General features: G+C 43.2%; 2 protein-coding genes across 3 annotated transcripts in view; one reads left to right on the top strand and one right to left on the bottom strand.

Annotated features, from left to right (window-relative positions):
• The window catches only part of LOC106562850 (uncharacterized), a 71,465-nt gene extending 64,706 nt beyond the window's left edge, over positions 1–6,759 (top strand). For both annotated transcript variants that reach the window (XM_045689708.2, XM_045689707.2), the window contains one exon: positions 6,385–6,759. In XM_045689708.2, coding sequence (XP_045545664.2) covers positions 6,385–6,410 — 26 coding nt within the window. In that variant the 3' untranslated portion in view covers positions 6,411–6,759. The remainder of the gene's footprint in view (positions 1–6,384) is intronic.
• LOC145859156 (uncharacterized) lies at positions 3,346–15,035 on the bottom strand. The gene is made up of 2 exons (XM_082958005.1): positions 13,714–15,035; positions 3,346–6,143 (listed from the first exon to the last, which is right to left on the bottom strand). Exon 1 carries the CDS (start codon positions 15,032–15,034, stop codon positions 14,483–14,485), a length of 552 nt encoding a protein of 183 aa, XP_082814131.1. The 5' UTR covers position 15,035; the 3' UTR covers positions 3,346–6,143; positions 13,714–14,482.
• Between the last annotated feature and the right edge of the window lie 264 nt (positions 15,036–15,299).

Here is a 15,299-nt window from a genome sequence, read left to right as displayed (position 1 = left end):
ATTGCATTCAGTGCAGCCTTAGCAGGGTTAGGTTTAGCGGTTGGAGCTTGGGGCTTGTCTACCTTGTCTACATTGTCAACAGTCGAAGATGCAGTTGATATCGTAGGCTTCGTACAGGGTGTATCTTGACTTCTGTCTGCTTTCCCCTGTGCACCTGATGCATTGGCTTCCACATCTTCCATTGTGTCTGTCTCTGTCTGTCCAGTCTTTGGCTGAGATGGCGATGACATTCCTCTGTTTGTGGACGTGGCTTTTACAGAGGCTGAGGCCTGAGGCAGAGAGGCAGGAGTGGAAGAGTCAATCACTTTGGTAACGGCAGGTAGTTTTATCACAGTGTCTATGGCAGCGGTTGGGGTTGGGGACGATATATGTTCTATAGCAGGCTTTGTGGAAGTGGTGTTAGTCGATTTAGGCTCTGGTGTCGGTTTTAGGGAGGCAATAGCTTCAATGTCATGCTTCGTCAAGGGTTTAGCTTCAGTAGAAGGGTTTAACCAGGGTCTAGTGGGACTAAAGCAGCTTCTTGATGCCATAACCTTTGCAGCAGGTCTAGCTTCAACAGTAGGGCTAAAGCAGGATCTAATTTCTGTAGTAGGATTTGTGGAAGGTTGTACATTTATGGTAGGCTTGTTAGCTGGTTTAGGTTCTGGTACAGGTTTTGTGAAGTCTCTAGTTTCCGTATTATTCTGTGTAAAAGGTTTAGCTTCAATAAAAGGGCTTAAGGTGGTTTCTCTTTCTATAGGCTTTGGGGAAGGTTGCACATTTATGGTAGGCATGTTAGCTGGTTTAGGCTCTGGGGATGATTTAGCAAAGACTCTAGTTTCCATATTGTGCTGTATAAGGGGTTTAACTTCAACAGTAGGGCTGAAGCATCGTCTAGTTTCTCTAGTAGGTGTTGTTGAAGGTTGTACATTTACGGTAGGCTTGTTAGCTGGTTTAGGCTCTGGGGATGATTTAGCAAATACTCTAGTTTCCATATTGTGCTGTATAAGGGGTTTAGCTTCAACAGTAGGGCTGAAGCAGGGTCGAGTTTCTGTAGTAGGTGTTGTCGAAGGTTGTACATTTACGGTAGGCTTATTCGTTGCACGGTTAGGTTCTGTAACAGCTTTAGGTTCCATAGGTGTTGTTGACCATGGTCTGTTATGTCTATGTGGTGGTGTAGAAGGTAGGACTTTTATGGTAGGTTTGTTAGGAAGCACTGAGACCAGTTTTGGGGAGGTGCTAGCTTCTATGACGGGCTTCATAAAGGGTTTAGCTTCAATAGTAGGGCTAAAAGAGTCTGCAGTAGGTTTTGTTGAAGGTTGTACATTCATGGTAGTTATATTAGCCCAGATAGGTTCAAGGGATTTTGTTGAGGCTTTAGCTTCTGCAACAGATTTTGTAAAGGGTTTAGTTTCTAAAGTAGGGGTTGAGGGAGGTCTGGCCTCTATTATTGGAGGTGTGGGAGGTTGTACAATTATAATAGGCCTGTTAGTACGTGGGACCGGTTTTGGAGAGGAACTAGTGTTGTAAACAGGCTTTGTAAAATGCTTAGCTTGTAAAGTAGGGCTTATTGGGGATCTAATTTCTGTGGATGGCTGTGCACTTATGATAGTTGAGTTAGTACGTGTAGACTCTAGGGATGGTTTCAGCCAAGCTCCATTTGCTACAATAGGGTTTGTAAATTGTTTACCTTCGTTCATAGAGCTGGCTGAGAATCTTGTTTCGGTAATGGACTTGGTGGAAGGTTTTTCATCAGTGGTAGGCTTTGTAGATTGTCTGCATTCAATTGCTTTGTGGGAGTTGGTTTCTACAAAATGCTTCCTGGTATGGTTTGCATGGTACTGCATGGTACTGTGCAGAATATTTTCTGGAGTAGACTTGCCAGGTAGTACAGGTTCTATTAAAGGCTCGTTGGGGAGTTGGGCTTCTATGCTAGGCGTGCTAGAGAGTTGGGCTACTATGCTAGGTGTGCTAGAGAGTTGGGATACTATGCTAGGTGCGCTAGAGAGTTGGGCTTCTATGCTAGGCGTGCTAGAGAGTTGGGCTACTATGCTAGGTGTGCTAGAGAGTTGGGCTTCTATGCTAGGCGTGCTAGAGAGTTGGGCTACTATGCTAGGTGTGCTAGAGAGTTGGGCTACTATGCTAGGTGTGCTAGAGAGTTGGGCTTCTATGCTAGGCGTGCTAGAGAGTTGGGCTACTATGCTAGGTGGGCTGGGAAGTTGTGCTATTTTGGTAGGTGGGCTAGGAAGTTTAGTTCCAGTGGAAGGTGTGCATGAATGTTGGTTTTCTATAGTAGGTTTGGTGGAGACTTGGGTTCCTGTTTCAATGGTAGGTGTTTCAATAGTAGGTGTATGAGAGAGTTGAGTTCTTATGGTTGGCACACTAGGCTTGCTAGGTAGTTTGGTGTCTATGGTAGGCTTGCCTGGTAGTATAGTTGCTGCGGTAGGTTGGCTGTGGAGTTGGCTTCCTATATCAGGGTTGTTGGGGACTTGGGCTCCTATGGCAGGTTTTCTGGGTAGTTTAATGTCTGTGCTAATATTAGCCTTGACAGAAAGATGCATGACTGTGGGATCTGCCTCTGACTTTCCACTGTGTTGGGGAATATTTTCTACAGTTGGATTTTGTGAAACTTCAGCATTTGGACTGCTGAAAGGAAACAGCGACTTTGACACAACATTCCTACCTATCGGGAATGAAGGAGTTTCATTTATCTGAAATGGAGCTGGTCTGGTTGTGTGTACCACACCTGCTTTATGTGCCGGTCTCGGAACCTCCGAATGAGAGGCCTTTGGTGTGGGGACTTCACTGGTGGCTGGTGGAAGAGTTAGCTGTCCGAGGGCCAATAGAAGTTCAGGTTTTGTTATGTCCACAATAGGTGTTATATCAGGTTGTATTGCATAAGCAGGTGCTTCAGATTGGTTAACATCTGATATGTTGGGTTTAGATATGGCTGCCTTATCTGTTGGTGTCTGAGAACATCCAGTTGCAGCTAAAGGTGTTGAAAGTGAAGGTGCTGGAACAGTAGAATGCTGCCCTTGCAAGGTAGGTTTCTGTTGTTCTCTGTTGGGTGTGTGTGATCCTATGGGGGATGTTTCAGGCTTAGAGATTAAAGGAGGACAAGGCCCATTTGGTAATCCATTAGTCTGTGCTGTGGATGGTGATGGTGTTGATTCATTAGCTTTAGGTCCAGAAGGACCATAGTATGTCCGGATCCCACCATAGGCAACATACTCAGCCGGAGTCAGTCCGTAATATGTTGACCGTGCTTTAGGTTTTTTGGATGTAGGGGTCTTTTGATGCTCTATCAATGGTGCTAGAACTTTACGTAAGCCAATTATAGGAGAGTCTGGGTATCTAGGGGTCAATGGAGATTGAGGTGATGAAATCATTGGCGTTAGCAAAGTGTTTGGAGGTGCTTGTGGTGCTGAAATCATCGGTACAGTTTGTCCATTTGGAGGTGGTTGTGCTGAGATCGTTGGCACAGTGGGTCCGTTTGGTGGTGCTTGTGGAGCTGAAATCGTTGGCGCTTTGTATCCATTTGAATCTGTCTTTGGTACCCTTTTGGGGGACAATGGAGTCTGTTGCTTTTGATACTCAGGTGGGGTTCCATATTCAATTGTTTCATCCATCTTATCTTTTGACATATGAGGTTCTGTAAACTTTACTTTTGGCTTGGAAACTGCAATGTCATGTGCAGCAATCTTTGATTCTAGAATCTCAGTGGGAGTTCTTTCAGCCATAGATCCTTTAGTGGTGGTTGTACCTCCACTAGTCTGGTTTCTATTTCTATCCCCACTGGTTGGACCTTGTGAAAGTTCCACTGAGCCGGCACTGGCAGATCCAGCTGATTTTTGTGGTTCAGTGGCTCTTGAGCGAGTTTGGTCTGCACTAGTAACAGACATTGATGGGGGAGATTTAGCTGTACTGTTAACTGGCATTGATGGGGGCAGTTTGACTCTGCTGGCAACAGGAATTGCTAATGGAGTTTGGGCTGTACTGGTAACAGTCATTGCCGGGGGAGATTTAACTCTACACGTAACAGGCATGAGTGACTTATGTCTTTGTGTGTTTATGACTGAGGTATGTACATCTTGATAGGAGCTGAAGGCATGAGATATATTAGTCATACATCCGAGCATAGTAGTTGTATCCTGTATCTCCTTGTATCTGTGTGTCTCTTTGTTTACAACCAAGGCATGTACATCTTGATAGGAGCTGAATGCAGAAGATATCTTAGCCATAGACCGTTCCATGTTGGTTGTTATTCCATTAGTTTGAGTTGTACTTCTATCAACACTGGTCAGAACTTGTAAATGTTTATCAGAGTTAGATCCTATTGGTTTTGGTGCTTCTGCTGCAGCTGAGGGAGTATTGCTTGTAGTGGTAAGAGGCATTGAAGGAGGAGATTTGACTCTACTGTTAACAGGTATTGCTGAGGGTGTTTGGGCTGTACTGGTTATATGTATTGCTGAGGGAGATTTGACTCTACTGTTAACAGGTATTGCTGAGGGTGTTTGGGCTGTACTGGTTATATGTATTGCTGAGGGAGATTTGACTCTACTGGTAATAGGTATTGCTGAGGGTGTTTGGGCTGTACTGGTAATAGTCATTGGTGACTTGAATCTCTGTGTGACGTGTACATCCTGAGAGGAGCTGAACATAGAAGATACATTAGCCATAGATCCTCCCATGGTAGTTGTAGTTGTAATTCCATTATTTGGGAATATGTCTCTATCTGAACGAGATCCAATTTGTTTTAGTTGTTCGGTTGCTGCTGAGAGAGTACTGGTAACAGTCATTGGTGACTTGTATTTCTCTGTCTCTGTGTTTACGACCGAGGCATGCACATCCCGAGAGGAGAAGAAGACTGGACTTGCAGCGAATAAGAGTGGATTGGCTTTTGATATCTCAAAAACAGGTGTCAGTCTTCCCATTGAGGGATGGTGTGAGGGTGTTTTCGATCTTCCAGAAGGGGTCTTTGCCACAGCAACTTTATATGGGATTGCCGGCTCACTTTGGTGACAAGTCATTGGTGATTTCTCCCTGTGTATAGTGGATAACGATGCTCCTTGATACAATATATTCACTCCTGTTATGTCTGGAAGTGCAGGCTTGGAGATTTCATAAAACGTTGCCTTGGATGTGTAAATCATTGTTTGTGGGACGAGGTCAGACCGTTTGACTTTGCGGGAATCAGCTTGAGTTATTTGCGTGCTGACCGTCTCAGAAGCCACTTTGCTCATAATGTGATCTTCAGTACCAAGGTTATTAGTGACCAAAGCTGGTGTGTGCTTTGGAGCCTCATCCTTTGGCTTACTGGGTGTCGTCACCTTCTGGGTTGAGGTCAGAGGTTGTGTCTGAAGGGTTGGCGCTGACACCAGTATTGGAGCAGGAGGTGGGACTGGAACTTGGACCTGAGCTGGTAATGGAGCCAGACCCGTACCCAGGCTCGGACCACTAGGTACTAGTGGGGAAAGAGTCATAACATGAGTTGATATCTTAGGGGAACATGGAGTTGGGGGAGTTGACTGTGGTACACTGGCGACTGGGTCTGGAGCTACTGTAGCCGTGGCCACCGACCCATACGAATTCAGTGCAACAGATGAATACAAGTCATACAGATGAACTGCAGGGCCTTGTGAGAACTCAGGTACGGGTGGCAGTGGCGGAGGCGAGGGTGGCATCATGCTTTCTGTGTCATCATCGTCAAACATAAATGACGAGCACTCAAAGAGGGGCGCCACCTGGTTCTCTGATGTCTGAATGGGAGCGGTGTAGTCCAGTGGGGGAAAGACCCCTGTCTGGCCGTAAGGACTGCTACCATATGGACCACTGGGGGGGAACGAGAACGGAGAGGGGGGATGTTGATCATACAGAGGCCTAATGGGGAAACTGAAGTCCGGTGACCGGGGCGGAGTCGAGTGTGTGTCGCTGTGTTCGAGGTCTGAAGCTTCGTGTACGGGGGACAGACAGGAGCGGAAGGGGATGGGGGTCTGAGAGGGTCGGGCCTTCTTCTTGGCACTCTTCTTCATGAGTTTCTGCAGCCGGGCATTGGCCTTGTCTGGTTTGGGCAGCAGGGGAGGGGGAGGCTGGGCGGGGTCGGGAAGGTCCGGCTGGAGTCCATTCCTGTAACTGACTGCCATCAGCGTTTCATTTCAACCCCCCTGAAAAGACAAAACAAAGACAAAACATCAAGCGGCAAGAATTAAATGACAAAATTATATTTTATTTTACATAAATCTACCAAAACTTTAACCCACATCTTTATTTTTTGTGAGCCTCTATCAAGACAAAATTCATTACAAACATTTGACACAAACAGAAGATGCCATGTTCTAGTGTGTTACGTTAATGAATATAAATGAATCATTGACATCCCTCTTCTCTTCCTGGTTTGTTTTTCAGCTGGACAATGCCTTGAGGAATTGTGAAGAACAGACGTTGGATTAACTTCGACGATCACTTCACCCCATATTTATCATTCATTCCATTTAGCCGACATATTCCTCTTAAAAACAACATTTAGATCAACATTTCTGAAGCATATGCAGTATGTTATGTGTACCAGTTGATTTTCTCTATAGCAACACACTGCCAACCTGGTATAAAATTATTGACAAACGGTCAAAAATATACAATTATGCAAAAATATTCATGTTTGTACTCATTTATTTTGGACAATCTTATCCATGAGGTCTTTTAGTGAATTTTTTGTTTTCATTTACTATTTTGTTAACTTTAATTTAAAAAAAATGAAATAAAGTAAATGAATGAGGTAAATGTGCCATTGTGTGATATACCGTATTAACAGTATTTACAGTCCTATTTCTGTGGTTCTGTCAATCTGTATGTTGTTTCCATTAGTAGGTGAGGTCATGGTAATCTGATCCTGTGGTCTGTGCATGTTGTTTCAGTAATGTGGGCCAGCCCTCACAGCTGTCCTGCTCTTTATTTAACCACTGCTAATGGCTCTATGAAAACTGCTTTAGATAGATATAGCATCCCATGACAACCGGCTCGTTAACTGGTTTTTAAAATACATTCTTAAAGGGCTTCGGTATCCTGGAGGTACTGGGTAACTTTATAAAACCTCAATAGTTGAAATAGACAATAAAAGTCCCTTTGTGTCTACTTTAAAAGGATCATAATACGTGAGGCAAGTATAAACACGTCTCCATATAAAGTTTATATATTTAGGCAAAAACCTTGGCAGGTGTTCCAAGGGAATATTGTTACCTAATACGGCTTTTTTGTTGGTTTCTTACTGATTAAAATTAATCATATTACATAACGGAAATCATAACACAATCCAATTTTCATTGTAAAATCAAGGTTTGGTGGTTCAATCGTTTTGGGAACAACAATTGATTGTGATTGTACCCTTCACACTGGATCAACCATGACAATCTGGATCAGGCACACTAATCTGGATCAACCAGGCTAATTTGGATCAACCACACTAATCCGGATCAACCACACTAATCTGGATCAACCATTCTGACCTGGATCAACCACTCTAATCTGGATCAACCATGCTAATCTGGATCAACCACTCTAATATGGATCAACCACTCTAATATGGATCAACCACTCTAATTGGATCAACCACACTAATCTGGATCAGCCACGCTAACCTGGATCAACCACGCTAATTTGGATCAACCACGCTAATCTGGATCAAGCACGGGCACAGATAGAGTCCTAGTGGTGCTGTAGCACCTGCCCTTTTGCCCTACTATGAAAAAACAGCCTGGCCTCAGAGGGAGACGAAATATACTTGACCAATTTCTGAGCACCTCCAAGACGTATGATACCTACTAATGGTGTAGTTACTTGAGACAGAAACAAATGTTGGGAGGTTGGTCGGGGAGGATGGGTGGATGTTCTCCGCGACAGTCTACCAATCCAAATGCATGTTTTGAGTTGCGTCAGCGACAACTGTAGAATTTTAGCTAATCCCAACCCTTATTCTAAGCATAACCCAATTCATCTATCCTTTGTCGTTTTTAGTTCTCCTAAACTTTGTCATTAGTTACCGCCAAGGTAAATTCTCCCCGTAATTATCCTTTGTTGTTAGGGCTCAACGAGCAACTGGTCACAGATAACGACGTGCAATACTACAGTATACGTCCTCCAAGATGTTTGATAACTTACGTTAACCAATTCGTATGCTATTGTTGGGAAAAAAGTGCTATTTTGATTACTGCTGGGTTTTTTTCTTCTTGTAACTAGCTGATTCACCTAGCCTACATTACAGATGATCAGATGATATATCTAACTAGCTGATTCATCTAGCCTACATTACAGATGATCAGATGATATATCTAACCCGCTGATTCATCTAGCCTACATTACAGATGATCAGATGATATATCTAACTAGCTGATTCATCTAGCCTACATTACAGATGATCAGATGATATATCTAACCCGCTGATTCATCTAGCCTACATTACAGATGATCATTACAGATGAAACAAATGTTGGGAGGTTGGTCGGGGAGGATGGGTGGATGTTCTCCGCGACAGTCTACCAATCCAAATGCATGTTTTGAGTTGCGTCGGCGACAACTGTAGAATTTTAGCTAATAGATGATATATCTAACTAGCTGGTTCATCTAGCCTACATTACAGATGATCAGATTATATAGTTTACCCAACCCAGGAGTGGTTGTAGCAAAGAGGTCGTTTTTTTATGACTCCCTTTCATTTGTTGTTCTAGCTTGCTTAGTCATTTTTTCTGTGGTTGCAGAAAATAAAGGCAGATGTTAAAAGAATAACAGTGAATTCACTTTGATCACTTGCCCTGTCAACGGTCTGTGCAATCTATGTCCTGCAGTGGAGGCTCCTTAGGGGAGGACCATCCTACTCAGTGAATTTACGATTATAATTTTTTTAAGTATCCTTTTTAGATAAAACTGTACTACATACAGTGCCTTCGGAAAGTATTCATACCCCTTGACTTATTTCACATTTTCCTGTGTTAACCTGTTGGGGCTACAGGTTAGCAATGAACCCCGAGTCGGGATTGCTAACAAGGCTGGAAATTCAAAACATCAAAAATCTAATAATTTCAATTTCTCAAACAATCAACTATTTTACACAATTTAAATGATAAACATCTCCTTAATCTAACCACATTGTTCGATTTTCAAAGAGGCTTTACGGCAAAAGCATAAAGTTAGATTATGTTAGGACAGTACATAGCCACAAAAGTACAAACATCCATTTTCAATTCAAGGTCAGGCGTCACCAAAATCAGAAACCAGCTTGAATTATGCACTAACTTTTGTCAATCTCCATCAGATGTCACTCCTAGGACATTATGTTATACAATACATGCATTTTTTGTTCCATCAAGTTCATATTTATATCCAAAAACAGCATTATACAGTAGCGTGAAATTCAGATTTTTTTCTTCTCTGAAATGCTTCCGGTGAACATAACAAAATTACTATTCGAAAACATTGGTAAATTATAATATTGTCATTCAAAGAATAATATATTATCATCTCGTAATTGCTACCGAATGGCCAGATCTCAAAATAACTTTACTGGGAAATCACATTTTGCAATAAACGGGGTGCTATGCTAAGAACAACAGGCTATGCTATACAGTTAGCATCATCTAAAATCGATAATAACATTGTAAATACCCCCTTACCTTTGATTATCTCCATCAGAAGGCAGGATCCCAGGTCCGGAAGGCATTCCAGGTCCGGAACAAATGTGGTTTCTTTTGACAAAGTTCATAATTTATGTCCAAATAACACCAAGTACTTAGCGTTCATTATGCTCCCACAAAACGTGGTTGGGGGCTGGTAAAATCACGCCGAAAAGCTAAAAAAACCTAGTAAATAATCTATTTATGTTCGTTCAAACATGTCAAATGTTGTTTAGCATTAATCTTTTGGTCCATTTTTAACGTTAAACATCAGTAATATTTTCACACAACCTATCCTATGTCTAGATAAAAAATGATGACAAACTCACGTTTCTCAGATTTATGCGCAGGCGCAAAAAAATGAAGTGATGACATGTCAACTTCCTTGGATTCTAATTTGCTCTCTGTTTATCATAGACGCTTCAAACAACTTTATAAAGATCGTTGACATCTAGTGGAAGCCGTAGGTGTTGCGAAATGAATCCTTTCTCACTATGGTATCTATAAAACAATGACACTAAATAGTACAGTCACAAAATTCACATTGTTTTGGATCTATTTTTCACAGGTTTTTGCCTGCAATATGAGTTTTGTTATACTTACAGACACCATTCAAACTGTTTTAGAAAATTCAGTGTTTTCTATCCAAATGTGTTAATAATATGCATATCCTAGCTTCTGAGTTGGTGTAGGAGGCAGTTAAAAATGGGCACATATTTTTTTCAAAATGTCTCAATACTGCCCCCGAGCCCCAACAGGTTAAAGCCTGAATTCAAAATGGATTACATTTATTTTTCTCTCACCCATCTACACACAATATCCCATAATGACAAATTGAAAACATGGTTGTTGTTTTTTTTATCAAATTTCTTGAAAATTAAATACAGAAATATCTCATTTACATAATTATTCACATCCCTTTGTTATGACACGCCAAATTGAGCTCAGGTTAAATTAAATTGGACATGATTTAGAAAGAAACACACCTGTCTATACAAGGTCCCACTGTTGTCAGAGCAGAAACTATACCATGAAGTCCAAGAAACTGTCAGTAGATCGCTGAGATATAATTGTGATGAGGTATATATATGGGGAAGGGTATAAAACTATTTCTAGAGTGTTGAAAGTTTCCAAGAGCATAGTGGACTCCATCATTGGAAAATGGAAACAATACATAACTACCCACTCTGTTGTGTTGTGTCTGAATTTAAAATGGATTGAATTGAGATCTACCACGATACGCCATCATGTGAAAGTGGAATTTTGTTTGTAGAAAATGAATTAAAAATTAAAAGCTGAAATGTCTTTAGTCAATAAGTATTCAACCCCTTCGTTATGGAAAGCTTAAGTAAGTTCAGAAGTAAAAATGTGGTTCATAAAATGCCTAATAAATTGTATGGATTCATTCTGTGTTCAGTAACAGTGGTTAATATTCTTTATTAATGACTACCCCATATCTGTACCCCACACATTTACACATTACCCCAATTATTTTTAAGGTCCCTCAATTGAGTAGCGAAATTGACGCACAGATTCAACTGCAAAGACCATGGAAGTTTTTCAATGCCTCGCAAAGAAGGGCACCAACACTTTGAGCATGGTGAATGATCAATTAGGCTTCGGATGGTGCATCAATACACCCAGTCACTACAAAGATACAGGCATCTTTCCTAACTCAGTTGCCGGAGAGGAAGGAAACTGCTCAGGCATTTCACCATGAGGCCAATGGTGATTTTAAAACAGTTAGTGTTTAATGGTTGTGATATGAGAAAACTGAGGATGGATCAACAACATTGTAGTTACTCCACAATACTAACCTAAATGACAGAGTGAAAAGAAGGACGCCTGTACAGAATACAAATATTCCAAAACATGCATCCTGTTTACAACAAGGCACTAAAGTAATACTGCAAAAAAATCCTGAATATAAAGCGTTATGTTTGGGGCAAATCCAACCCACCACATCACTGAGTACCACTCTTCATATTCTCAAGCACGGTGGTGGCTGCTTCAGGTTATGGGTATGCTTGTCATCAGCAAGAACTTTGTTAAGGACTAAGGAGTTTCTTAGGATAAAAAGAAACAGAATACAGCTAAGCACAGCTAAAATCCTAGAGGAAAATCTGGTTCAGTCTGCTTCCAACAGACACTGGGGATGAATTAATCTTTCAGCAGGACAATAACCTAAAACACAAGGCCAAATCTACACTTGAGTTGCTTACCAAGATGACATTGAACGTCCTGAGTGGCCTAGTTACAGTTTTGACTCATATCGGCTTGAAAATCTATGGTAAGACTTGAAAATGTCAATGATTAACCATCAAATTGACAGAGCTTGAAGAACTTTAAAAAGAACTATGGGCAAATATTGTTAATGGGAAAAAAAGCCCATGCTCATAAAATAAATAGTTTGTATGTCTGAAATAAAGCCTGCCCTCCATTTGCAACAGGCATGTTCCGTAAGATACAGTAGCACGTTACGCTTGTTACAGCGGAAAAGGAAGGGTTTTGTTTTCTAAACACCCGGGGCTCTAATATAGGCCTGGCTGCCTCTTGGGACACTGGGAAAAGGTCCAGGGCCTAATTTTAGTCTGAGGTAAGAGAGCGGGACGGTATCGTGAGACACCAGCCACCTGCTCTCTGCAGTTATCTGTCCTTCAGGCAGTGAATCATTCCCACTGTGCTCTGTGAACCAACGGGTGTGTTTCAGGTCGTCTTTTATTCAGTCACACTGTACAGATGATAAGATCTCACAACAAGATGTGTTAAATGTCCCAGAAAACAAATGAATATGATTTGTCAGTCTTCTGAGATGCGTAGCACGATTGCAATAAAGCTGACCTGGAACGCGGCCATTACTAGGCCACTGCTTCTGTAGGCCACAGCCAGGCCACCGCATGGGAAGATCTCCATTGCATACTCAGTTGTATACTCCTCACGTCCTCTCTCCTCGTCTAGTTCTCAAAATCCATTGGATTTGAAAGCCAGAGAGAGAGAAGGAGGTGAGGAGAGAGGACGTGAGGAGTATACAGTTGTGATTCTCCCCATGACAACATGATCTACCAAACGTGACCACATACCCTACCGGTATTCATATTTTGGGGTGGAATACCTTCTAATCTGTGGAGATGATTTTCCTGACTTTATATTCGGTTTAAACTAACAACAAAAAATGTGGTTCAACAAAGGTTCTCTGGAAAATGTTTAAATGGAAAATTGTGTTAATGTTCTCAGAACGTCAATTGGACCATTTCAACCAAATGTATCCCATTTAACTCCTACAGCTCCTACAGCCCCAGACCTTAAACCCAGCGCTCGATACATGAGAACAGGTCACCCTTTTAAAGCCTGGGGGTTAGACTGGGAGGCCTCCAGCTCACAGGCTCAAAAGAGGAAAGTGTAAGGTTAACTTTGCACTGTACTCTGACCTCAAGTTAAGCTCCTTTACTTTAGAACAGTGAAAATGAATCAACCACAAGTAAAAACAGACATAAACGATGCCATTGACGATCGGAAAACAAAGATGTATTATGTTGGCATGTCTGTGTCCAGAATCACACGTTTTTTGTCTACAAAATTAAGTTTAGTCACATTTGCCGCAAGTTTATTAATGTAGCAGTTTACTATTTTTGGCTTGTTACGCTGTCAAACAAAGAATAATTCACTTTTACAGGCATATACTGTCACAGTACACAGAAAACATATCCAAATATCACAACGTTCATTAGAATCTGTCTTTATTTCTGCAGAAGTGCATTTTCAAGTCCAGTGATGTAACAGAGATTGTGTTGCTATGCAGATATCATTCATCCGTTCATTACTGATGCAAAACGTGCAACATATTAAGTGTAGGTCTACAAATGCAAACCTTTCATCCACAGGGACATTGTTTAACTGATCATATCCATGGCTTTTTGAGAGGTTCAAGTGCATTTCCGGGGAGCAAATCCCCAAGGCAAGTCCCCAACAGATGTAGTTGGCCTACTCCCTGTCCATGCAAATCAACACATAACGGGACAGTAACATGATCTAGCCAATCACACGGACAGACACTGAATTACATTATGTTTACCTTAGGGATTCCTAGTTGGGGGCAAACTCTCTGGCTGGCCTTGTCTGCTATAATCCCAGACTGGAGTGTAACCTCACAGAGGCAGGGTCATCTTGGACTGAGCGAGCTGAACCCTGTCTACCATAGCGGGGCAGCGATCTCCCGTCGGCAACCACTCCAAAAATAAAACCCTGATGCACCCAATACCTGTTCCACTGTGACAGCAGAACTGCAGCCAGCGCAGCACCGTGGCAGGACCATGACAACCACAGAGCTACCTGTACCGAGGCAGGCAGGGGGTTTCCACAACCACAGAGCTGTCTGTACCCAGGGAGGCAGGGGGTTTCCACAACCACAGAGCTGTCTGTACCCAGGGAGGCAGGGGGTTTCCACAACCACAGAGCTGTCTGTACCCAGGGAGGCAGGGGGTTTCCACAACCACAGAGCTGTCTGTACCCAGGGAGGCAGGGGGTTTCCACAACCACAGAGCTGTCTGTACCCAGGGAGGCAGGGGGTTTCCACAACCACAGAGCTGTCTGTACCCAGGGAGGCAGGGGGTTTCCACAACCACAGAGCTGTCTGTACCCAGGAAGGTGGGGGGTTTCCACAACCACAGAGCTATCTGTACCGAGGCAGGCGGGGGGTTTCCACAACCACAGAGCTATCTGTACCGAGGCAGGCAGGGGGTTTCCACAACCACAGAGCTATCTGTACCGAGGCCGGCAGGGGGTTTCCACAACCACAGAGCTATCTGTACCGAGGCAGGCAGGGGGTTTCCACAACCACAGAGCTATCTGTACCGAGGCAGGCAGGGGGTTTCCACAACCACCTGAGATATATTACCAGGCCACGCCCTGCAGAAAGAACCTGCTGATCTACTCTGAGAATGACCTGATCTGGGCTGCTCCTGCTCCTGTTCCTGTTTCTGTTTCTGTTTCTGTTTCTGCTCCTGCTCCTGCTCCTGCTCCTTCTCCTGTTCCTGCTCCTGTTCCTGCTCCTGTTCCTGTTCCTGCTCCTGTTCCTGTTCCTGTTCCTGTTCCTGTTCCTGTTCCTGTTTCTGCTCCTGCTCCTGCTCCTGCTCCTTCTCCTGTTCCTGCTCCTGTTCCTGTTCCTGCTCCTGTTCCTGTTCCTGTTCCTGCTCCTGTTCCTGCTCCTGTTCCTGCTCCTGTTCCTGCTCCTGTTCCTGTTCCTGTTCCTGTTCCTGTTCCTGCTCCTGCTCCTGCTCCTGCTCTGCTGCTCCTACACAACAACCCCTAGAGGCAGACAGGAGCCTGCTCACACATACAATATAGAGACCACCTCTGGTCCAGCCAACACGTGGGCCACCTGAACATTGAGCCATTCCAAGTGTTGAGTAGAGAGGAAGGAGGAAGTTCCATATGATAGGCCGGCACGTCGGTGGGTGTGGTGTGGTGTTGTGTAGAGAGGAAGGAGGAAGTTTCATATGATAGGCCGGCACGTCGGTGGGTGTGGTGTTGTGTAGAGAGGAAGGAGGAAGTTTCATATGATAGGCCAGCACGTCGGTGGGTGTGGTGTTGTGTAGAGAGGAAGGAGGAAGTTTCATATGATAGGCCGGCACGTCGGTGGGTGTGGTGTTGTGTAGAGGG

The sequence above is a fragment of the Salmo salar genome, chromosome 11, assembly GCF_965601325.2.
Source record: "Salmo salar chromosome 11, fSalSal1, whole genome shotgun sequence".
Lineage (NCBI taxonomy): Eukaryota > Metazoa > Chordata > Actinopteri > Salmoniformes > Salmonidae > Salmo > Salmo salar.
Note: the sequence above shows the minus strand (reverse complement) of the source record. Positions and strands in the feature narration are given on the sequence as shown.

Excerpts from the sequence above, each read along its gene's own strand:
- LOC145859156 (XM_082958005.1), bottom strand. The coding sequence starts at position 15,034 with ATGGCTCAATGTTCAGGTGGCCCACGTGTTGGCTGGACCAGAGGTGGT.